Raw genomic sequence first — 19,063 nt, 5'->3', positions numbered from 1 at the left:
AAGTACAAAGTTATTGGTTGATTGTAATATCTTCCCGATAACCATTTGGCTTATTCCAAAAGCTATGTACGAAATCATTGCTACCACAACGAGGCGAAACTTTTGCTCCTTTTCATTGTGATATATATCCACTATGTAGGCTAATGCTGTGACCTGAATTAATACGCTATCGCCTCCTAACCCAAGAAGTGCTTCTGCGCAAACCAGTACCCAAATTGGCAAGTTGAAAATGGATATCATGAGGAAGAGACATGATGCAAGAAGATGGCATAATGATCCGATGAAGAAGATGGGTCTACGACCGATGAAATCACTTGCGGCGGCTAAGATGGTTGCTGTGTGGTGATTTAATGTTCACAATAATATCAGATTAATATCTTTTCATTCATTTGCATAATATTATATAGCATAGGCCTAACATAATATTACATCACATTACATAATATTATGTGATTATTGTGATGTTTATCTGTTTATTGTTATTGATTATTTATCTTTGTTTACAAAATTACAGTTATTTCATGAGCGATGACCTTTTAATGGAATTCCCTTTCATTCATCAAGTGATTTTGGATTGTGTGGAAATTCCCTGCTCTTTACAATGTTCAGTGTATTGCACCATCTGGGGAATCACTAACAATAATATAAAATGGATGACATCATTGGGAATCACCAACAGCAAGTGTTGTAATATGACAGAATTATCTATTAATATATTTTGGGTTTTCTGGAGTATAAAAGGTGGAAGCTTGAGTTTGTTCTTTGCAGAATATCATGAGAGCTTGAAGACTCTCTAGGTGTTTATCATAGTTGTGCTTTTACACGCACTTTGAGTCCATGTGAAATCCATGGTACACACACCAGTTTTAGTTTAGAAGCTGGACAACAGTTTAGAATTGCTGAATAGGTGTATTGGTGTTCAAAATACGAGAGCGGGCAAGCATTTTTGAAGGCAATTTTGAAATTTGCCCATCCCAGGGAACAGATAATTATTGCACAGCTATGAAGTATTACTTCCTGTCTATGAATGCGTGGACTGACCTGTTATGATAGGTACAAACACCGACGTATCTTTCAAATACAAAATCCATATTGCCGTTTCAGCTTCTATTTCTTCCTGCATGTGGCTGGCGGTAGAATTAGTTTCGTTCAGCCAACATGATGAATTATCTGACCCTACATTGGGTATAGTATAATTGCGTTGCGCTGCAAGTCTATATTCTATATATTCTGTTCGTAAATTCACGAGAATTCCCTGAATAAAGGCGACACAAAACACAACAGGTTCAACTGTTACGAGTCTGCAAGAGACCGAATTGGGTTGCATTTTCAGGATGCGTGCGCCTTAATAGTAAAGGAAAGTGGTAAAAGGCAACGCGAACTTATCTGAACAACCGGCATAAATCATGAAAGCTGCAAAACAGACCAGTAATATCTGTGGCAAATGCCATCATGAGACTTATGTATTCCCTGCTATGACAATGGCATTCACAGGGTCACGAGTTTGGGTTGCAGTCGATTAACAGAGTTCAATGCTTCGCTGAGCTACAACTGAAATAATCAAGTTGAAGGTCAAATTTTATTTTATTGTTATTTATATTGTCACACAAATAAAAAAAAGAATAAATTAGATAGAAAATGTGTCATGGCATGATTAAGGAATCGGATATTAACGTTTACACAGTATTTTTTGTGGGAGCTAAGAGTACACCAGACATATCGAATTGCATTCTGAATAAGAGGAATGTCCTTCTGATATCATATAATTTAGATTTTTTGAAATTCGCGATATAATACAAATTTTACGACAAATTATTAAAATTTGATATCTTTTAAATTTTTGATATTTAACAGTCCTCAAAGTAAGATATGTACTTAAAGTGTATGTAGCTGGGATGAAAAGCCGATGATCAATTGAAAATTTTGACCTTTCATATTGAAGATATACAATTTTTTCCCCAAAAGACCCCAATTTTTTCCCAAAAAAGTTTTGTAGTTTTGGAGGGAAAATCCATACCTTCAACACAAATGGTCAAACAATTTATTGATCGTCGACTTTTCATCCCAGCTACTGTAAGTACATATCATTAGATTTATAAAGTTTACGTTTAAGTAAACGTTGCTACCAGGACCCTTAAGATAAATTAAGGTAAATTTAAAAACAACGCTGTTACAAAGCTGCTAACATTAAATGAGGAAGAACACAAAACTTCACTTAAACTCACCAAGTCAAATGTTTGCATGGTGGCCCCGTAGCCCCCACCTCATTGGGTCCACTTGGTAAAAATGTAATGTTAAAATGTACCTAAGATCACGGTTCAACTTAGTACGAAAGTTACCAGCTGACCCAGCAAAAAATGTTTTTAAAACGTTATCAACGTGTTATAAACGCGTTTTAGTTTTGGTCAAAACGTTTTAAATGATTTAAATATCGGGTTATATAAAGGTCATGAAAACATGTTTAAAACGTTTAATATGAAGAAAAAACATTACAAAAAATAATAGTTTCGCAATCATATTGTTAACACATAATATTCATTATGATGGAATATTTTGCATCAAATTGTCAAAAATGTTTTCTGAATAATATTAAAACGTGTTAGTAACCTTTTATAGTAATATATATTTTGTTTAAATATTCAAATTACTACGTATGGCAGGTTTAACAAGAAATCTGACTTCTGAGAATAGAACATTCTGTGAAGAAATTTAGCTATATTTGTAAAGAACAACGCTAACGCTATAGGGCGTAATGCGTATTATCATATACTAAGTAATACGTATATTATATTGCATCAGTTCACTTTCTGATTTCGATTCTTATTAATATGGAATTATCTCTATTATAATTAGAGCATATTATTTGTGTTTTATGTCATTTTTCAGCGTTTCATCTCTGAATTCAATATTTGAACGTTATGGTAAATAAAAATCAGTTTGTTGGTATTAAAGTACATTAAGAATTAACAGAATGTCCGTCATCTGTTTCTGGTTCTTCCTCTAGTAACGGTGCATCTCGTGAAGTTCCTCTTCCACGCATTGTCATTATGTGTAATATCCTGTAAATAAAACCAAACAGGATGTGTTTTGAATAACAATGTTTCAAACATGAAGAGTCAAGTTTGACTTGCTTACAGATATGTACCGTACGACCATTGTTTACCTATTTAGCGCGTACTCGGCGTAAACACGGAAGTGTGGTCCCAATTGGTTGATTCACTCGTCCCACAATTATAATAGTCGAGGATAGAGACCATTGAAGACCCAATATAACAATGAAGTTGCGTACTAATGGCATTTTTTTTGCTTCAAGTAGAAGACGGAGGTATGTAAACTCCTCAACAAAAGTTTGGAAAGTTTTTTCAAGCATCTATATCTGATATTATTTGTGTCATGTTCATATCGTGTTGCATCGCATTTGACACAATCGCCCTTTTCACGGCTGGACACACGTCTTGTGAATGTAGTGAGGTCTCAAACAGAATGTGCAAAATTGGTCATTATTCTGTGCTCAAATAAAACTAGTCACTTAACCTTAATAGCGTGTGAAAAAACCATACGGAGCCAGGCACATCTTTCTCATGCTGCTCACCAATCAGGTCGCACGTTGCTATGGGATGGCATTCCATTCTTCAACCAGGATTCGTCGCAGGTCATTCAATGTGGTTGCATTACTCTGGCACGCTCAGCACGACCAAGCTCGCAAGTCTTCAATCGGGTTGAGGTCTGGGCTGATGGCAGGCCATTCCATTCTCTCTACTCCCATATTCTGCTGGTAGGGTAGTGGTTGACTACCCTGGCTCTGTGTCATCTTGGATGATTGTATGAAGTTCCAGATTGATTGTGAAGATATGGGATTGCAGCTTGCTGCACAGAATAATAGTCAATTTGGCACATTCTGACTGAGACCCCACTACATTCATAAGACGTGTACTCAGGCGTGAAAAAGAAACACTTTCCAAAATTTTGTTGAGGAGTTTAGATTCAGAATCTGCCGGATGCCAAAAGGACACGTTTGAGCAAATTGAGTTATTGAAGTCAAAGGTCACATGTGGGATAAAAGCTCTGATCAATGCTCTGATCAAGTTATAAAATATCTCAAGTTGTTCGTCTGGTCCCAAGGAATAAAAAAGTCAATGGTCATGTATCTCCAGGGTGCATAATTAATGAGGTATAGGTCAAAGGGTACAATAACAATGTCATAGGTGAAATTTACAAAATGCTCCAAGTTGAATGAAAATAGTGTCAAATTATTCGTCTGTACGAATGATTGTTTCATCTTTCAGTATTTTTCATTCAAAACAAGAGCCTTCCTGGATTTGTACACCGTTTTTAGAAATTTAATATTTTTATATTGTTAATCTGGGTGTCTGGTCTGTTTTAGGCTGCTCTTTTTACTCTTCTGATTGTAATTTTATATTATGCCTTTTTATACAAAGTTTTATATAACATGTCTTGTATTTGTGTGTGTTTATACTTATGTCTTGCGTGCCACCATCAACATGGGGCACTGATCTAGACTTGTATATTTTTGTTTTCCTTTTTAATGAATAAAAGTGATGTAAGATTGGAATACAACACATGAATCAAGACCCTAGTTCAACAACCCTATAGAGAATGTAACCTTGCCAGTTTATAGGTCATAACATTAAATCTAGACTCCGTACACATACCTAGCAAACACAAAAACGTTTTAAAAACGTTTTAAATAAGTTATATTTTGGCTTTTGGTTTAGGTAAAAACGTTTTAATAACATTAAAATGTCGGGTTATATAAAGGTCATGATTACGTTTTAAAACGTTTTGTATGAAAACACACTACAACAATATTTTTAAATGTTTTCAAAAAATGTTATTGTAAACTATTTTTGCAAACATTTTTGCAAAATATTGTGTCAATACTTAAATAACATTATGTTAAAATATTTGAACCCAGCAAACACAGAAATGTTCTTTAAATGTTTTTTCAAAACCTTTTAATAACATTTAAATGTCGGGTTATATAAAGGTCATGAAAACGTTTTTAAAACGTTATTGAAAATATTTTGGGCAAACATTTTTTGCAAAATATTTTTCAACTCCAAAATAACATTCTGTTTAGAATGTTTTGTACCAAGTTTTCAAGAATATTTTTAGAATGTTATTAAAACGTTTTTATACCCTTTATATAGCCCGACATTTAAACGTTTTCTGTAAAACATTTTTGTTTGCTGAGCAGTAGATTATCAAAAAATGTTTTTGAAGGTTATGAAAACAATTTATACTCTTTATATACCCTTTATATAACCCGACATTTAAACGATTTCTGACAACCTTTTATAACCTTTTGCGAATGATGTCGAAAACGTTTTGTGTTTGCTGGGTAGCAAACTATACCTTTTTTGTTTTGTTTTGTCAAGACGAATAATTTAAGACTATTTTAATTGCAATTGGATCATTAATTAGGAATTTTTACTCCTTGTGACTAAGGAAGATATTTCATAACTTTTAAAATTTTAAAGTATTTTAAAATTTACTCCCCACGTGTGACCTTTGACCTCAATAACGCAATTTGCTCAAGGGTGCCTTTTTGGCACCAGGCGATTTCTGCACACCTCTGGTTGTTGCTTAAAAGAAAACAAATACACTAAGTACGCAACTTCACACCCATACGGCAATTTTCCTCGACTATAACAACAGACTGGTAGTGGTATTCTGATTGGCCAACTTACTCGCTCGGCGCTCTTGAAGGACAAAGCCCCGCCTATGTAATTCATTAACAGATTGCGAGCAGGTTTGTGTCATTCATTAACAGGGTGCAGGCTAGTGTAGGCTCGACACTAGAAAGCCTACAACAAATCCAAAGCTGCCACGAAAACTGTTGCTTCCCTCTTTTATATACCAAAGTAGTAAATCTGGACATTCCTCAACTAGAATTCATTCATTCTGGCACATTCACCGTATTATAGTCACAGTGATTTTCCTATATCATGCAATACAATGGTCACATTGAGCCATGGGGATTTCAAAGATATTGATAAATCTTGACTGAATTACCTAGCTGGGAGGTTTACACCCGCCGCTAGGTACTGTAATGCTATCCGATCTTTCTTTCTGGCAATTTTCTGGCACTTTTTGCTCTAGCTCAGACATGCTTTGACCGATTTTGACCTAACTTGGTCACAACCATCACTGACCATGATCATACAATGTCACATGGTACTTAAGTTGTCAAAGGTCACAGACAACAGAGGGGTCAAATAGGCCAAAAATATGATTTCAGCTAAAAATGCTTCTTCACCTACATATAACATCCTACAATGACGTCACTTGTTGTTATTGCAACCATTGCGTGTTCCCCCTAAAATGTCATAACACACAAACTCTTGCATGATTACTTGAAAGGGGTTCCTATTTTTAATAAAATAGCTTTAAATTGTAAACAAAGTTAAGGAATCGGATAGCAACGTTTGAACAGTAATTTTTGTGAGACCTGAAAGTACATGCATATCGAATTGCATTCTGAATACGAGGAATATCCTTCTGATATCAAATAATTTTGATTTTTTTTTTAAATTTCCGCATCCGATATAATACAAATTTTATGATGGCAAATTATTAAAACAAATTGGAATTAAATCAAATACTGGAACTAAGTACTGCTGTGTGTTATATTGTTTTATATGTTACATTTAGTATAGTCCTCAAAGTAAACTTTATAAATCTAATAAAATATTCTTAAAGTGTATCTATATCTATTATTAAATTTCAAAAATATCAATTTTTAATCATTTGCCATAAGATGTGTATTATATCGCGAATTCCACAAAATCAAAATTATTTGATATCAAAAGACATTTTCTCGTTTTCAAAATGCAATTCGACATGTCTGGTGTGCTCTCAGGTCCCACAAAAAATATCTGAAAACGTCGCTATCCGAGCCCTTAAGGTTGGTCTGAACCTTGGAATTATGAAAACTTTCGGGCCTTATAACTGCTAAATTATTAGTCTAAAGAATATAAAAATATACATTTTTAGAATGGAAATGACTTGATGAATTCATCTGTGAGGTCCAATTTGGGCCAAAATGCTCATTTTTGGAGAAAATCCCAAAAAACGGTTTGAAATATTTGAAATTTGGGCGAAAATCAGGCTTTTTTATGATTTTTTGATATTTTTATCTAGTTTTTAAAAATTAATTTAAAAAATTTTTGGCCAAACAATTTTTTTGTTACGTTGCACGAAAAAATTTGGGCCAAAAAACCCGTTTTTTGGGATTTTCTCCAAATATGAGCATTTTATATTCTTTAGACTAATAATTGAGCAGTTATGAAGCCCGAAAGTTGTTAAAACCACCCTTAAATGATGAGATTAAGGTACTCAGGGCACATGACACTATCAAAGAAAACCGAGCATGCACCTACCCATTTAAGAACATTGGAACTCCAAGTAGTCCAGCTGACATAAAGAATGTCCATTGCGGCTTACCAATTTTCACAAAAGCTGCGTAAGTTGAATTTAGGAGAATCGGTGAGCATACTTTACCAATACTAGCAACCAATGCTTGGACACCAAAAAGAACACCTGCATAAGGAAGGTGGAATATAACACGTTGATTAGATTTATACATAATATAGGAAAGTTGTTCCTGGATTTATGTAGACTATATGATGGAACTCATTTCGTTCCTGTTTCGTAGTGTGATGCAGTTATTTTCCAGAGGCATAAAGGTAGACACACTATTTTCTAGTTTACCTTGTTCGTCTTGGTTGACTAGCGTAGCAAGTTGTGCTTTGTATATCCCTTCAGCTAACGTCCTGATAAACCCAGCGGCTGGAGCTATAGGTAAAAGACAAACATAGTCCTTCAGCTAACATTTGTATTATCCAAAAACTGGATTTAAGGAAATAAGTAGAGGATACGGAGGGGAGAAGGAAAGGAGAGGGTGTGTAGTATTGGAAGAGGAGGTGGTAGAGGAACGAGGAAAAAGAATGAGAAGGGGAAAATACGAAGAAGAAGTAAGAAGGCGGTAGTAAAATGAGAAAAGAAACATAAAATAGAAGAGGAAGAGACTAAAAACGAAGAGAAAAGAGGGAAAAAAAAAAAAAGGAGAAGAAGAAGAAACCAGATGATAAATATGTAGTTGCTTTGCAAAACTTTACTTAAAAATACAAAACTGCTTATCATGCTTATGGTATAATTACCTGGGTATAATTATTATACTCTTCTAAAATTAATTTATTCGTCAAAATCAGGTGAACCATGTCAAGAAAATTGGATTCAAGTTGCATTTTACCTCATTTATATATCCACAAAAATATTGAAAATCGACTTTTGAAAATACAACATACCTGCATAAAGGAGCACAACGGAGGTACGTGCCCATGCTGTAATCAATAGCTCACTGATTGCACCAATAAGACTCACGTGAAGCATCCAAAAATTATTTAGACATATGGACAATATTTTGGCTGCCACTAGCGAACCTATTAGAAGAGATACATTATGTTTAAAAATTACGTTTTCTAACTGTATATTTAAAGTTACTGTTTATTATAATGAACAGTGATGAAGATGTAATAACCAACACAAAATGTGTTTGCATTTTTAAAGTTACTTCTCAAGACTGATTATACTTCTAGCTTTTCCAAAGCTCTGTTGATGTTGTTGCTCCATCTGGTTAAAATTTTGAATTATACCCGTTTATTTTATGATTTGCCCGAAACTTTTTAAAGATTTAATGACAAAAATAATACATCATACTTACTGAGTGCTGGAACCATGTTTACCATAGCTGCATAAATGCCTGTTTCAGTTGGTGTCCAGCAAAATGGTGCGGCAATGCCATATATAGTAATAACAACAAATATCGCCTCGTGCACAAAATAATAAAAGAAGTCGCTTATAAATGTAACAACCAATGCTACAGGATTCTTGTTGCTTGTGTGGTCTTTATGGAAGAGCTTGTAGTATTTGACAAAGATTTGCTTCACCAAATCTTTTGGTACTCTCGTTCCAGATATTGTCTCAGGTATGAAGTACGGTATACAAACGTATAAAAGATTCAAAATCGCTAGTCCTACAGCACATGAAAATGATATTATAAAGCTATTGGTTAATTGTAAAATCTGTCCAATAATTATTTGGCTTATTCCAAAAGCTATGTATGTAATCATTGATACCACAACAAGGCGAAACGGTTGCTGTGTGTCATTACGATATATATCCACTATGTAGGCTAACGCTACGACATCTATCAATACGCTATCGCCTCCAAGTCCAAGAATTACCTCTCCGCAAATTAGTACCCAAATTGGCAAGTTGAAAATGGATACCAGGAGGAAAAGACAGGATGCAAGAAGATGGCATAATGATCCGATGAAGAAGATGGGTCTACGACCGATGAAATCACTTGTGGCGGCTAAGATGGTTGCTGTGAATAACGATCATTAGTAAGATTAGTTTCTTGGTGTATTGTAACTATAATTATTATTATAATCATGATAAGGCCCTTCAAATTAAAATCTTAGTTTACTGTTCAAGATTTTCAAAAAGGCACGAGGTAACTTTTAATTATTAATTACTTATTATTTTCTATATTTTGAAACGAGTGCTAGCCCAATATGAACGGCATATTTTGGCACTGCGGATTTAATTATTATGCAATAATGCTTGATTTTATACATTGATGATAATGTAGGGGTGTTCATTGTTTGTTCAGCATCATAGTTAGGATGATCAAAGTAAGAAAGTAGCAAATAAATGTTATTAAAATGTCATTTAACAGAGAAAATGTCAAATAAAAAGAAAATAATTAAATATTTTGCATTTTTCAATTTTGGATGCGGGAGGAAAACAGTAAACTCAAAATCAGTTGTGAAGGGCCTAATACATCATGTGCCTCGGGATAGATCCCTTTTTCAAACCGGCTTGTACCCAATGACCCCCTTTTTTGTGTTATGGTCCTTCCTATTACCCAATGACCCCCTTAACAAAATTCATGTACTCAATGACCCCCTTTTTTCTATTTCCTGCTACCCAATGACCCCCCTTTTTAATTCCCAAATTTAGGTGGTATTTGTGTTCTCCTTCAGAAATAATGAGATTTCTCAAATTTCCAAGGTGGCCAAGTTGTTTTTTCGCAGTTTGGCACTTATTTATGTGTACTTAATGATACTCTTTTGGCAATCCTGTACCCAATGACTCCCATTTTACAATCTGTTACCCCAATGACCATCCTTTTTTCAAAGTTTCATACCGAATGACCCCATTTTTTTCAGGTTGTGTACTGAATGACCCCATATTTTTGTAATTGGACATGCCCCTACTTTTAACATGGCCGAGGCACATCCCTGCCATTTCAGATAGGGAGTGCCCCCCCATTTCAGGGGCCGTACAGTTTTGTGTTGTGTTTATATTCTTACAAAAAAAGGTGGGTCCACTGACAATACGTACCCGGGTAGGGTTTTTTTTCATGATCAAACTTTGAGACCCGGGCTTTGAGTTTACGAGCATGGACTAACCTGTTATTATCGGCAAAAACACCGATGTATCTTTCATATATAAAATCCATATTGCCGTGTCCGCTTCTATTTCTTCCTGTATATGGCTGGTAGTGGAATTCGTTTCGTTCAACCAACATGATGAATTGCCTGACCCTACATTGGGTATTGTATAATTGTGTTGCGCTGCAAGTCTGTATTCTATATATTCCGTTCGCAAATTTATTAGAATTCCCTGGATTGCTTCGACACAAAACACTACAGGCTCAACTGTTATGAGTCTGCGTGAGAGCGGCTGTGACTGCATTTTTAATGTTCGCCTTTAAAGACAAGAAAGCTCCATTGAAAAGGTATGCAAAATTACTACATTGTACCATGAGTACAGGCGAGCTGTGCTGCAGCCATCATATGACTGTGGCAATATCACGGTCATGTGATTGCAGCTCATTCACCAAATAGAGGTCAAGGCAGCGTTCAGCTGGAAACAAAGTGAGAGAGTGAGAGGAAATCACAAGATGAACTTGAACTTGATTTAAATAAAATCCCTTTAAAATGAACGCCCGGGGACAGGCAAGCTTCTTTTATAATAGCCATGTAAACTTTAAATTGTGTGGGATATTATCCCGGGGGAGAGGCACTTTAAAACACAAATGACCATACGGGTATGTTCCCCCGGAAAGACCCCCCTTCCTTTTGGGATTTCGCAGCTCCGAAAGACCCCCTATATTTGACCAAAATAGAGCTCCGAAAGACCCTTGATTTTGGTAATTTCAGCTCTAAAAGACCTCAACATTGCTCATTCCTCATATTTCTGTTTTTTCAGGCGATTTTCAACCAGAAAGCCAAGAAAGACCCTTGCTTTTGACTGTTTGCAGCTCCAAAAGTCCCCATTTTACTGGTACGCCGTCAGCTCTCAAAGACCCCAAAATTCCGAGGGAACATATCCAGTATCATTAAATTGATTGATCCCCAATGCGTAACTCTATTTCTTTCTTTAGTATCATATTGTTGTATAATTTATCAGCAGAGGGAATTAATTGGAACATTCTTCATTTATTTATTATCGTTTATATATAATATAAAATAATAGTGGCCCTAGAATTTATCCTTGGGGTACACCACATCTTGTATTATCAAATTAAAGCTTTAAAATTAATACAATTTAAAGGGGGTAACCCTATCGGTTTAGGATATGGATTCTCTTCAAACTTACATACAATGTCAAATATTGTCCCCTTTATCAATCTATGTGAGAAAACGGGAACAATTTCAGCATAAATGTGAATAATTAGCATATTAGCAAGCCAATACACTGGTACGCGTGAATTGCATTCTGGTCAGGCATCCCGAAACAACGGCCGAGCGCATGTCCCGGTGGAAACAGGAAGTGTTCGCCTTGGCACTGAAAACCGGCTCGCCCCTGTACACTTTTATACCCTCTATTCATACTGATTAATCTTAAAAAACATTACATATCACTGCGCTCATTATCATTCTTGACAAGATAGCCCATGCTGTATTTACTTCGCTTAATTATTTCTTTATTTTTAGCTATATGATGCAGGCGGCATAGGACACGCAACACGGACGTACGAGGCTGGCGAAGATACAGGGCTGACAGCCCCATTCACAATACACGGTTAGCGATTATAAATGGACAATTAACATACTTGCAGTGGGGTACTTTGCAGAACCCCAACGGTTTTAGAGTAAGATAATTTTGCTTTGACACCACATAACAAATTTAGAATTGTTTGTGAAGATTTCATGATTATGTGTTAATCCAATGGCGACGTCAAAATAGCGATATCGCATCCACCATCATCTGATATGATGCACATTTTCACATATTTATGATTTTTCTTTGTTTTATTTTTTAACTAATTTTTTAATGGGGGGAGGTGCTCTCATATTTGTTTTCATATTCCTCGTATCATGCTTGACAATATAGGTCATGTTTCCTTATTTATTTTGCCTCTTATGTATTTCTTTATTTTTGTTTTTTGTTTTATATCATTATAGCGCCATCTATAGTTTGACATTAGGGGGCCTATTTGATGTATTTTTGCGGACGAATTGGTACTGGGGTGAAGTCTTCCGAATCTATTCCGATTTCGTGTAAAATGCGAACAACTGGTAACCTGTAAAAACCGCTGTGTTTCATGATTTCTCCGGAAATACATCGACTTGGAGCGTCAAATTTCAGGATAGTAATGAGAAAAATAGTATCTATTATGTGATACCAAAACCTCATCAACAATGAAAAAATCGGGGGATGATGCTGTCGATCGGGTTACGGACCTTTAATATTATCATTTACAATTTGTCCAAATCGTGTAATATCATTGTAAGGACAATTTCTTGTTTCTATGAATATTTTTCACGATTGGTCACACGATTAAGATATTTCAAATAATAAATGTGTTATCCAAACGGCTCGATTCGTGTTTTGAACCTAGCTACAGCTCGATGAAAGTACACAACTAATGGCAACTCACCGGTGTTTTGTTTTAAACAAAATGTTAACCAGAATACAAAAACTCATCAACACTCTGTAAAGTTGCATAAAATGTACATGTACCTACAGGTTGGTTCAGAAACAACTTTACCCAATTTCAAATGTTTTAACATTTGTATTAAAATATCTCAAAGTTAACAAGTCAGTTTGCATACATTTTGTTGCATATTCAGAAAGACGATCTTTCTAAGAGTATTTGGTGAAAGTATGAATGAAAAAAGAATTTAATTAGAAATGCTGCGCTAATTTTAAGTCAATTATGGTCAAACTCAAGTTTGTCCACACATTAGCCTATGGGATGTGGGGGATGTGTCATCGAAGTGGTGTAATTTCATGAACTTTGCGTGAAACAAAATTTATTCTCACAAATTCATCTTGCAAGAATGAAGATAATTTACTATTTATTTAACTTACTGCTTTTGGAATCGGGATGAATTTAGGAGAATTTTGATTCTCGCAATTATCGCAAGTTTACGAGAATCGATTCTCTGTCTCGTCAAATGTGCAGCCCTGTGTCATTATGTAAACTACCAACAATATTGTGTTAGGCATCTACATGCATGTATAAATCATTTTCTTTTCCTCCAAGTATCTTATGGCGTTATGTAAAATTGGAAATTCGTGTGCAAATACATAGCCTTATTATTATTACTGTGAATTTACTTTGTCATTATCATAATGTCCGTATTTTGCCATAAGACATGCATAAATGAAAATTAACACATTAATGTAAATTATGCCCAAAACATAGGTCTTATGAATATTAACAAATTACAGTGATAGGTCATAGCAAGGAATGCAGCATGGGCTAACATAAAATAGAGAATAACTGAACATTTTTTTCTCTTTTGCAATCTTTGATTTAGAATAATGCATTATATTAGCTACATTTCTTTTCAGATGTTTTTTTTCTAAATTATTATTTGCAACATTTCTAACAACCCAAATACAATTCCACACATTTTACGTCCCGCTCTTGAAATCCGTGTGAAGATTCAAACGTGCCTGCGCTTATCATGTCCGTGAGGCAAAAGCACTCTGATGATTATCATGATTATGATATTAGTGATGTGACGTAGCAGCTAATAGGTTTACGTGTGAAAAAATTAATTTTGACCATATGACTTAAAAATTGTGCCACAATTTTAATTTAATTTCTTTTTCTCTAAGAAAGATAGTCCTTCAGAATATGAAACAAAAATTTGAAACAGAATTTTCAATTTTGAAAAATTAATCTTTGAAATTGGGTAAAGTTGTTTTTGGACCACCTTGTACACTTTAATTGACTTGTCATTATTTTACTCAGCTACACTAATGTCAAGTTACCATTTTCTGTTTAAAAAATGTTAATCAGAATGCAGCAACGCATATGAAGTCTGCAAAGTTGCATGAAATGCATACAGGTGTCTGCACTTTCATAAAATTAAAACCTCTGTAAAATTTTAATTTAAAATGTAAATCCCTTAAATTGACTTACTTAAATTATTTTACTTAGCTACAGCTTGGTGAAAGTACACACCTGGCTCACTAATGTCAAGTTAACATAATATTTTGTTTCAAAATGTTAATCAGAATGCAGCAACGCATTATAAAGTCTGCAAAGTTGCACACAGTGTCTACAATTTCATGAAATTATTACTATCTCCGTAAAACTTTCATCAGATGAGAAAATGTTTATAGAGTTATTTAGAAGGGTAGGTTTTCATTTTAAATGTAAATCCCTCTAATTGACCTTTTTTACATGAAAGTACACACTTGGTTCACTAATATCAAGATAGTCACGTCTGTGGCGCATTCGATCGTCCTGAAGCTTTCCCCACGAGTGATCGAAAGTTTACGGAGAAAGGGCGTTGTAAGACAATATTTGATTGGGTTTTTTTTAATTGAATTTGATTACCACAAACTAAACCTTTTTGCACAGGATTTTTTGACTCGACAAGTCTTAATTTGTGGAGGAATTTCCTGGTCATTATTGTGGCTGAAACTTGATAGTATAGAAATATTTTAACCACGGATTTTTAATTCTCACTGCACGGATTTTTATTCTGCCTGCACGAACGTGGCAGGAGACACGTTGAAAAAGCCCCTGCGATGTCCTCTATGAAATCGCTTATATTCTTTCTGCCAGTCTGATTTAGTACAGGTTGTATTATATCGCCTATATTCTTACTGTCTATATAACATGAGGCCTACATGTTAATCATTTTGTATCATGATCATGTACTAGAATACCAGTACATGATTTTATACAGATATTTTGATTATATTTTCGTTGCGTTCGCGCTGATTTCGTTACGTGTACGCCGAGTGAAACCGGAGAACCATATCGGTGTGTATGACTTGTATGCTTTTTTCAATATATGGACCTGATGAAGTTTTTTTCATTGGTTAAAAGCAAAAAAATAACCTCGTGAATACGTATTTAATTGTAACTGCTTACTGTATTTGCATTATTGCATACCGTATTTGTTTCCGTGAAACCTTTGTTTCATTAATATGCATAAATTAAGCGGTAAGCCATTGATCGAAATCTTTTATTTGCAAATGCAAGCTCGTTTTCGGCTACATTTTGTATATTAGAGAGGTTATGTCTCAACCGCCTCATATAGAAACCACTTTGTTTGTCACCCTCCTGTGTCCAGCACAAATATTGGTCCCGATGCCATCCGGGTTGTGACGAAGGACATAAGTGATGCGATCAAGCAAAAGCAGTCGGAACTCGAAAATATTAAATTTTCAGTTTCTTATAGGATAGTAAAAAGCATTTACAAAGCTGGATTTTGCAGAAAACCCTATTGAAATTGAATAACCAGTTCCAATGATATGAGCAAATAAAGAGTCTCCAAAACAAGAGGAAACAAAACGAAACTCTTTTGTTTGGCTATATCTCAAAATCAATATTTCCGATTTTGCTTGATCGCGTCACATAATAGTACTGTTTTGATTCCAGACTAGCATTATGTACACACGTACGAACGCACGAACCGCGCATAACGTGCATGATCGAACATCGCAATCTCAAACCTGTTAAAAGATTTAACAGCACTTATCCTATGGGCAGATGTGAAAGTTGGAGCACTACTAGTATTTAGCAAAGTTCATCATTACTGTATACTTTTTTTTTATAAGTTGAAAGAGCAAACAAAGTGTTTGAAATGTGCTTCAGGATATGAATTGAGCTAAACAAAATCTTCCTACCATGCCAACTGTTATCCCTATTCACCTCCCTGTCCATATCTGCCCTGCTTTCGTATGACAAATTTATTTTTAGGGCGAAAAGAAAAGCCACCAAACAAGGTTATCGCATTCCTACACTCATAGAAATTGTTCGTTGGCATTACTCAGTAAGTTGATGTAAGTCGTTGCGTCAACTTTCCGAGTAATGCCAACGCGTACAATTTTGAGTAACGCTGACTCTGCGCTGACTCGATATCATTATGTTGGTCGCACTCATTTGCACTTACTTTATTGAGTTGTTACAACTCAGAAAATGAAACTAGCCTAGGTTAGCATAATTTTCTAGAGGTGTGCTATAGTATACAAAATTTTGCACTGATTACAAAAATAAATATTTGAATACTGCTAATTGTGCAGAAAATGATCCAATTGCGTGAAATAAGTAACAAAGTACCAAATTGGGATAACTCAAAACAATAAGTACCAGTAACTTAATATGAACGAGTTTACATCAACTTACATGTTGAGTTACAATAACTCAACTAATTGGTTCTTTGAACCTTGTTTATTTTTCTAAGTTCCCTGAACTTGAATTCAGAAGTTGGCATTACTTAAAAAGTTGACGCAACGACTTACATCAACTTTTTAAGTAATGCCAACAAAGTTGATTAGTTGACGGAACTTTTGGGCTTTTTTTCAGCATTTTTAAGTTCGGATAACTAAAATGAATTTTGTTTTGGCAACTTTTACACTATTTTGAGTTGTCCAAACTTACTCCTTTTGAATTGCGCCAACAAGGCGAACAAGTCATTTCTATGAGTGTACTGAGTACAATTGACGATATGATGACCCCTGTTGACCATGCAGGTCCGTTTGGTAGAGGGGAGGAATGCGTCGACGTAGAAGCGGAGAGAGGAGCAGAGAGGCAGGAGCATTTTGTCCAAGAATTCAGCAATTCAATTAATCTTGACAAGAATGCGACGAGCAAATCAGCAAATTCGAAAATTATGATAACATCATGCCTCAAAACAAGCCCATTTCCACCACCTTCACTTGTCCAACGAAGGAAAAAAGTATAACAACAACATGTATAAAAATGGCTATTAATCAATTTCCTTTTTATGTATGAACATTATTTTATGGACGAATTAAAACTCGTTCATAAAATAATGTTCATACATCCAATTAAGGCCAATAAATCTAGCCATACAATGTCTTGGTTTGTCCACACATGCCTGCTCAGCAACATTAGTCGGTGATGGTGGCAAAAATTGTATGAACTCCATCCACGTACCCTCCTTCGAGTTCGATCAGAGTTTATAGAGAGATTGCGATTTTCCAAACGTAGACGTAGGACGTACGTTTTTACGTACGTTAACACGTACGTTTTTACGTAGCTATGTATTGCAGTGAGGCCACATACTTTACCAACGCTCGTGTTGTGGCGCTATGTCCTATAGCCAGTCATCTGGTGATTTGTTTTGCATGAAATCAGCCCGGGGTAGTCGGTGGGGTCAGGGATCAATAAAGGGATCCTAATCCTCTCGTCATACATAAATTCGCCCAGTCTCATTTCCCTAATATTAAATTTTTAAAAAAATGGAATTTCAGTTCGGCACAGGTGGGCCTCGAACCCACGCCGCTGCTACATACAGAATACAGAAGTCCAGCGCACTAATCCACTGGACCACATGACAGTTCGGTAGCCATATTGAATTTTAAACATATAGGCTATAGGCAACTCCAACATTGATCGGGTATAGACCACTTGACATGTGACGTCATTGCCCGGCAGTATGCGCGCGAATTATGACAATTTCCATTGTTCTTTGCCCTGCAGTGTGCGCGCGCATCGTAGTTTGCTCAGGGCACGTGCATTTCAAATCGCCCACCATATTTCATATAGTACAAGAAAGCCATTGAACAGTGTAGCGGTTTGTTTGAGCATATCGACAGACGAGTCCCTCGCCTTTGTTGATAAACAATGATTTCATATTAGCATAATGACAGTACTCATCAGTTAATAGCCACTTGGTGAATAGATGGGCATTATCAGCTGTCAAAGAGATGTCTTATGCAGCTGCCAATCACGATAGAGGCTTGAAAACATTTTGTTATAAACCCAAAAGTGATATAAGGACAAAACTGTGCATGTTGGTACTTGATTGTTTGGATTCTTATATGTTGAAAATCCTTGTAGTAGTATTTTGTATGTGTAGTGTATATTGTTTATAAATTATACAGCTTTTCAATTTTGGGCATTAATGCTCTGTTGCACTGTTTTCATCAACCTATTTTATCGTAGTGCATTTCTTGTGTGTGTGAGCCGAAATGTCGTGGTAGATTGCAATCATGCTTTTGTTGAACTGTACTCCGCCATAACTACGGTGAAGGACACCGGTTCAAATCCTTTGTTTGGAGCCAATCAATAAAAGAATGCAGGGCCTCTATAAGTTAAGAAGTGACGTAATAATCGCAATAGATGAATACAATGTTTGAATAGATCGCCCAACCATGCCAACACAAGCAGATTGCACTAATCACCTGTGTATGTCTGCAAACATAGATTGAATACAATACAGCTCTTTTCAAAAATACTAATCTTATAGGTGCGAGTGAACCGTTGCCTTGCCAGAGGTCTATACTTTAAATTTGTGTGTAAATAAATAAATAAATAAATAAATAAATAAATAAATAAATAAATAAATAAATAAATAAATAATAAATAAATAAATAAATAAATAAATAAATAAATAACCGATCAGGAATTGTGCATATTTGAACGTGTTCCTAATGTTCCTAAAATATCTGAGCCAAACTTTCCTTGCCCTCCCCCCACCCAACTTTCGACCTGCAAAAAAATGCTTGCCCCCCCCTTTGACCTGCC

The 19,063-nt window shown here is 35.4% G+C and overlaps 1 protein-coding gene across 1 annotated transcript; it reads right to left on the bottom strand.

The window, feature by feature from the left end:
- Window positions 1-1,577: 1,577 nt before the first annotated feature.
- LOC140160560 (proton-coupled folate transporter-like) lies at window positions 1,578-10,830 on the bottom strand. Its single transcript, XM_072183804.1, has 6 exons — window positions 10,503-10,830; window positions 8,747-9,412; window positions 8,331-8,465; window positions 7,735-7,818; window positions 7,404-7,563; window positions 1,578-3,059 (listed from the first exon to the last, which is right to left on the bottom strand). The coding sequence occupies exons 1-6, from the start codon at window positions 10,786-10,788 to the stop codon at window positions 2,957-2,959; spliced, it is 1,434 nt and encodes a 477-aa protein (XP_072039905.1). The 5' UTR covers window positions 10,789-10,830; the 3' UTR covers window positions 1,578-2,956.
- Window positions 10,831-19,063: the final 8,233 nt, after the last annotated feature.

This window comes from Amphiura filiformis, chromosome 9 (genome assembly GCF_039555335.1).
Source record: "Amphiura filiformis chromosome 9, Afil_fr2py, whole genome shotgun sequence".
Taxonomy (NCBI): Eukaryota; Metazoa; Echinodermata; class Ophiuroidea; order Amphilepidida; family Amphiuridae; genus Amphiura; species Amphiura filiformis.
The sequence above is the reverse complement of the archived record's forward strand: the minus strand, read 5'-3'. Positions and strand labels throughout refer to the sequence as shown.

Bases quoted from the DNA above. Each gene is read 5' to 3' on its own strand.
- LOC140160560 (XM_072183804.1), bottom strand. From the start codon at position 10,788: ATGCAGTCACAGCCGCTCTCACGCAGACTCATAACAGTTGAGCCTGTA. The intron at 7,564-7,734 runs GTAAACTAGAAA...TTCCTTATGCAG, and splicing joins AGTCAACCAAGACGAACAAG to GTGTTCTTTTTGGTGTCCAA. The intron at 3,060-7,403 runs GTAGGTGCATGC...TTTTATTTACAG, and splicing joins GTTCCAATGTTCTTAAATGG to GATATTACACATAATGACAA.